Source organism: Coregonus lavaretus, assembly GCF_964263955.1.
Source record: "Coregonus lavaretus genome assembly, chromosome: 18".
Lineage (NCBI taxonomy): Eukaryota > Metazoa > Chordata > Actinopteri > Salmoniformes > Salmonidae > Coregonus > Coregonus lavaretus.
The window spans coordinates 5,173,923-5,180,785 of NC_140005.1; the positions used below are offsets into that span (position 1 = coordinate 5,173,923).

The 6,863-nt window shown below is 41.9% G+C and overlaps 1 protein-coding gene across 1 annotated transcript; it reads left to right on the plus strand.

The window, feature by feature from the left end:
• Positions 1–337: 337 nt before the first annotated feature.
• On the plus strand, positions 338–5,716 carry cUnh8orf74 (chromosome Un C8orf74 homolog; the record flags this gene model as incomplete). The annotated part of the gene is made up of 6 exons (XM_084181532.1): positions 338–385; positions 3,918–4,107; positions 4,239–4,359; positions 4,500–4,602; positions 4,845–4,964; positions 5,552–5,716. The coding sequence occupies 6 exons, from the start codon at positions 338–340 to the stop codon at positions 5,714–5,716; spliced, it is 747 nt and encodes a 248-aa protein (XP_084037658.1).
• Between the last annotated feature and the right edge of the window lie 1,147 nt (positions 5,717–6,863).

Sequence of the window (6,863 nt, forward strand, 5' to 3'; positions counted from 1 at the left end):
ACCCCTAGTGTACCTTACACACACACAGGCAGGCAGGTAGACAAACAGACACAGATACACACAGACACAGGCACACATACAAACACACACACACACACACACGCCTACTGCAGGTTGTCAACTCAACTAAGCAGCAGACAAGACATCAAATTAGGTTTCGGGTTAACTCAGGTACAGCAAGCAAACTGCTAGAAATAGACACTAGCAGAAACTCTTGGGAATAGACATCAGAATACTGAAATGGGGGGAAATTCCAGTCAGCCGATGTCATCAGCCTACGCCAAAACCTGCGACGTGGTTCCCATAGCAACCACAACGCCCCCCTGACAACGCTGCAATGGCCACCCTGACAGACACAGAGATGGCGGAGATTGCCAAACTTCAGGTAAAATAAAAACACCAAAACGACATTCATAAATGCAACTCCAGGTTTAGAGAATACGACGATAAACAATACGTGATTTGTGCGGATTACTGGAGCGTCACTAAAACAAGTGTAGCCAACGCTATCCAACGTGCAGGCTATTCATGATGTAGTCTATTGTATGATGTAACGTTAGCTAGCTAACTTCGTTACAACTTGACATTTAGGGTAGGCTAGTCGGTATGCAGGCGGTAAGCGCCGATTGATAGCCTGTCGATATATTCACGTATCTAGGCTACAGGACACGAGATCTTCGAGGGGAGGGGAGAGGATTGACAGGTGTGGAGGGAGGCTGAGAAAGGATGGATGGCCAGATACATTTTAGAGATATTTGCGATGTACACACACACGCAGTAAGTAGCCTCCTGTTAAAGCAACAAGTTCTCTAGCAGCCGAATCGCACATATTTTATAAGACTGGCGGGGTGGTTCTGAAAACAACACACACATCGTAGCTAATCCAGTGCGTTAGAATTTCCGCCACAAAGTACCAGGATAATATCCGCTGTCTATTTTATCTCTTTGTCTATCTTACCTTCAGTAGAGATGCCCGCTCCCTGCCCACACAACGACGCATGCAGCAAGGGCTCGTGGTTCTGCGCGCGGTGTGTGCCTAAAACCATGTTATCATATTATTATTATTATTATTATTTTTGTAAATCATAATAATAATAACAACAACAATATTAATACATACATATAAATATAGCTGCGAGCAGCAATGAACAGGGTTCACAGGATGACAAAAAAAAAAAAGATACAAGATCAGTTGGATAACAAAGCAAGCTCCGTATCATGTAGACTAGGAACTTTCTTCCTTTATGTGCAGTCAGTGAAAGCATTATCATGTTTATCTCTCAATATCACAAGGATGACGCAAGTGACGTTTAGTCTAGTGCTGTAGGTTGGTTATCTTTGAATGCAGCATTTAACTGTTCTTAAAGTTATTACTTAATGTATTGAGTTCATATACCAATTCTGGGGTCAATTTGACAAGTGGTTTATGTTAACATTTGTTGAATATTTTCAGCGTTGGTGTAGGCTAATGGTATATTGCAGTCATCTTTGAATTCTGGGACTTTGTCGAAATCTGTTTGTGTAAATAATTAAAATCTCACTTGGTACACTCCACATTAGCATTCCAAAATACTTCAATACAGTCTCACAGCTGTAATAGGTAAAATAATATCCACTTTTCACTACATTCACATCACATAATAGGGCAACAATATGTGATTATACAGATCTACTAATCACCATATTTCACATTGTTCGTCTGCATAATTTAAATCTAACAGTCATTTGCATGAGATAAAGTCCACTTGATCAATAGTTATTGCTGTAGTTTCCTATGGTGTCACTGGTCTGCTGCAGCCATCTAAGTTTGCAGTGACTTTATATTCACACAGCTTCTAATGATAAGGTTTACATTCCAAATTTCATGGCCCCATGTCCATTGGTTTTGTTCTAATAGCCCTGGTATGACATGATAGTGGTGTCATGCAGCGAGTAATCATTCTCAAATTCATTAGAGGCTAATTCATTGAGTCTATATACCAAATCTGGAGTCACTCTGACTCATGGTTCACGAGGAGAAAATGTGTAAAGTATTTTTAGCATTAGCATATGTGCTAACGTGCGTCTATAGGTACATGTTTGAATGCAGCAACAATTTTTCTCTCTCTCAAAACCATTAAAGACTGATGTAATGAGTGTAAATACAAAATATGGAGTGAATTGGACATATGGTTCATGAGGAGAAGATGATTGATTTTGAGCATTAGCGTTTCATATGCAAAGAATGAGTTGTGAATGGTTTCCTTTAAAATAAAATATATATATTAATACCAAATTCAGTATGGTTCATCTTAGGGACGTCCATGATAGTGATGACAAGTTTCAAGTTGATAGGCCACTGTGGAGTGGATTTACAGTGGTTTAAATTGACACATAACATATGATTTTTGATTTGTCAAAAACTCAGCCATCTTTTGATCAATCCTTTAGCTTTTTCTCAAACTATGTTAAGACATGTACCATGGGCCTACGTTGGTGTCATTTGGTCCAATGGTTCATGAGAATACGATTTTGTAAGTATTTTTTTTAGCGTATTAGCGTATACATCTGGCGGCAGGTAGCTTAGTGGTTAAGAGCGTTGTGCCAGTAACCGAAAGGTCGCTGGTTCTAATCCCCGAGCCGACTAGGTGAAAAATCTGCCGATGTCCCCTTGAGCAAGGCACTTAACCCTAATTGCTCCTGTAAGTCGCTCTGGATAAGAGCGTCTGCTAAATGACTAAAATGTAATGTAAATGTGTAGTGCGGCCATGTTTGAATGCATCAACGTTCTATTCTCAAACTCTTATTGTGAGGAGTCCAAATATCGAATTTGGTGTGAATCTGACTTTTATAGTCCATGAGAAGAAAATGATTATTTTAAGCATTAGCGTTACATAGTCAAAGAAGTTAATTGTTAATAGTTTACTTATTTTTTAAAGATATCAATGCCAAATTTAACATGGTTCATATCATGGTAATGTCTTTGATTAACCTAAAGTTTTCAAATTGATAGGCCATTTGTGGAGAGGATTTACAAAAATATTTAAATGGACACGTAAAATCTGATTTCCTGATTTATCAATAACTCAGCCATCTCTTAACCAATCCCTTAGCTTTTCTGCAAATACGTTGAGAGATGTACCATGGGCTTACATACCGAATTTGGTGTTACTTCTTATGGTGCATGAGAAGAGGTTTTTCATCCTGAAGTTTCAAGTCTTTAGGTCAAAACGGGGTGACGGATATGAGGGTTTAAGTGAGATTACTTATAACAGTGCCACCTATAGGCCAATCGGTACCATTCTTTTTGATCAAGTTACTCATGGCCTCCAGTTTCTGAGTGCCAAATTAGAAAAAAAAAGTTAGCAATCTATGCTTGAGTTCATTAACAATAGGTTTCATAGATTTGCTGTGAACCCCTAATACTGTGCTTTATTTGTCCAGCTCCAAATGTGTGCTTCTTTTCTTGGGAAGACTCCTTTTTATAGAAGCTATAGACCTACATAACTTTTGTCTATGTGGGTGCTCTTTGAGACAAAATATGTTTCCTTAATTGGCCAGAAATATTACCCAGAAATGACATTGTCATTGGCCAGTCAGGGCACAACTCCCCACACCCATCAACTAAAACATAGCTGTATTGCGGCTCAATTGGTAGAGCATGGCGCTTGTAACGCCAGGGTAGTGGGTTCGATCCCCGGTACCACCCATACGTAAAAGCGTCTGCTAAATGGCATATTATTATTATTATTATATAGTTTGGTTTCCTGAGATAATATTCTATTATATGTTTATGAATCATACAAGCCAAGATGTGACGTAAACAATTATCCAACTAGTTCATAGTATATCTTTAGTGTATGTGAGTTTCTGTAAAATGCAGACTTCATATAGATGTGTTTCCAGAACTCTGTTCACTATTCATCTGTGTGTGTCAGAGAGAGGAGGATGTGCAGCGGCTAAGCGGTCACTTCTCGTGGCCAGAGTTCTCTGGGGACGCGGCGCGGCAGAACGCCCATCAGCAGTTTGTTTATGACTGTGCCATGTTCGCCGCCGACCGTGGCCTGGCTTGGAGTGCTGTGAGAGCAGTGGCCGGGATGACTAGAGACCTGTTCCCTCAGCTAGCTGGTCAGTAGTTATCTGTTATCTTTATTATACATATATATTAATAATTAATATTGACTGTGCGGCTCCATTTATATAATATAAAATAATGTAATCATTTATATTGAGTGTGAAGCTCCATTCATCTCCCCCAGATCTGGACCCGCCCAGAGTGCTATCCCTAGTTTCAGATTGGCTGACAGAGTGTTTGCCCCACCTACCTCCTGCCCACCACAACGCAGTCTTCCACTTCCTGTCTGACACTTGTGTCACTAGGTAAGTGTGTGTGCTTGTGTGTGTGTGCGTGTGTGTGTGTGTGTGTGTGTGTGTGTGTGTGTGTGTGTGTGTGTGTGTGTGTGTGTGTGTGTGTTGATGTAATGGTAAGTAACACAGTTCTGTCCCTGTCTGACATTTAGGCAACGGCTGCTACAAGCTGTGGTGGGCGGGGCCAGTCACCTGTCAATCAACCAGAAACACCTGGAGGTGCATGTGCCCCCTACACCCCTCCCCCTGGCACAGGTGATATAGAAAGTGTGTATGTGTATGTGTGTGTGCGTGTGTATGTACGCGTTTCCATTCTCTCTCAGGGCGATGATGTGTGTGTGCTTTCTCTCAGGGCGATGATGTGTGTGTGCTTTCTCTCAGGGCGATGATGTGTGTGTGCTTTCTCTCAGGGCGATGATGTGTGTGTGCTTTCTCTCAGGGCGATGATGTGTGTGTGCTTTCTCTCAGGGCGATGATGTGTGTGTGCTTTCTCTCAGGGCGATGATGAGTGTGTGTGGGAGCGCCAGCGTGTGTGTGCCCGGCTCCAGATTGCCAAGCAACAGAAGAGGGAGGAACTCCGGAGGCTCAGAGAGGAGGAGGGGCCACAGGGGTCAGAGGTCAGACTGGACAGAGAGGTAGACACACGCATCCACGCTCGCACACACCATCACCACCCAGGGTTGGGTGTGTCTCCCGAGTGGCGCAGTGGTCTAAGGCACTGCATCGCAGTGCTAGCTGTGCCACTAGAGATCCTGGTTCGAATCCAGGCTCTGTCGTAGCCGGCCGCGACCGGGAGACCCATGGGGTGGCGCGCAATTGGCCCAGCGTCGTCCAGGGTAGGGGAGGGAATGGCCGGCAGGGATGTAGCTCAGTTGGTAGAGCATGGCGTTTGCAACACCAGGGTTGTGGGTTCGATTCCCACAATGGGTATGAAAAATAATAATGTATGCACTAACTGTAAGTCGCTCTGGATAAGAGCGTCTGCTAAATGACTAAAATGTAAATGGGTAAATTATTTTTTAATGCAGTCAATTCAGAAAGTAAACTGAAATTCCAATTTTCCTCAATGCCTCCTATTAGATAAAATTGGAATTAGAAATTAGAGTTTCAGTTTACTTCCTGAATTGACTGAATTTAAATTGAATTGACCACCACCGCCACCTCCACTGTGTACTGTAAGTATATAGTTGTATTGTTTCTCCAGGAGGTGGCAGACCTAGTGCGGTCTACTGTGAGGGCCAGAGGAGAGCTGCTGCTGGGGAGACTGCTGAAGGAGAGCAGCCTGGTGTATGACCTGCTGGAGCTCAGCCTGCAACACACAGCCCTTACCACCGGGGGGAACCCTACACACACCTCACACGCACCCTGACCTCACACACTCCAACGATCCCACCGGGGCCACACACACAGCTAAACCCAAGAGGAGGTGAGAGGGTCTGGGCAAGAGGCCTGGCTTATACAAACATTTAGATATGTTTTAAATTATTAATAAAGTATACTGAACAAAAATATAGAATGCAACATGCAACAACTTCAAAGATTTTATTGAGTTACAGCTCATATAAGGAAATCAGTCAATTGAAATAAATAAATTAGGCCCTAATCTACGGATTCCACATGACTGGGCAGGGGCGGAGCCATGGGTGGGCCTTGGAGGGCATAGGCCCACCCACTGGGGAGCCAGGCCCAGCCAATCAGAATGAGTTTATCCCCACAAAAGGGCTTTATTACAGACAGAAATACTCCTCATTTTTGTTCAGTGTAAATATGAACAATATTTGAACTCTCTCTGTCAATCCTGATGAGTTTTTTTTTGTTATTGGGAACCATTTCTAGATATTTTCATAAGCTAAATGAAACAGTGGTGTCATTTGATAACATTTGTTACAAATATTGCACTTTAGTATTGCAACAATGTATCGTAAAAAACAGTTGAATTTGGGAAACTCAGCCCAGGTTATTGCGATAACAACAACATAACATATTTACACTAGATTTAAGTAATTTTAATAAATTCACACAAAGTTTTGGGTGGAAATCAAAGGTTGTAAAAGTAGGCCAGACATTTGTAGAATAATTTATAGTTGGTTTGAGTTGTCTGACAATCACTGAGTGGGTTATTGCGATAAGAATAATATTTTGACTAGATTTAAATTATCACGAAGGGACTGAAACCTTCAATCTTCTGATCTGGAATCAGACACCAAATCCATTTTGGAGGGACTACATGATAATATCCTACTGTATCTTGGCAACAATGGACATGTTTTTGTAAGCCATTTGGGAACCTGTGCAAGTAAGTAAAGTTAAAACGCAAATTAACTTGAACCCTCAATCTTCTGAGTCGAAGTCATACACCTTAACCATTAGGTCACATGGGCAGTTGTGTCAGGCAGATCAACTTAAAAGTGTAGTCAACTTTGTTCTAAGGGTAGAAAGGATCTGATTGGTTTCTAAAAGGTCACTAGGCGGAGTTTAACAGATACACAACTTTTGAAAACATGGCGGAGATTTGA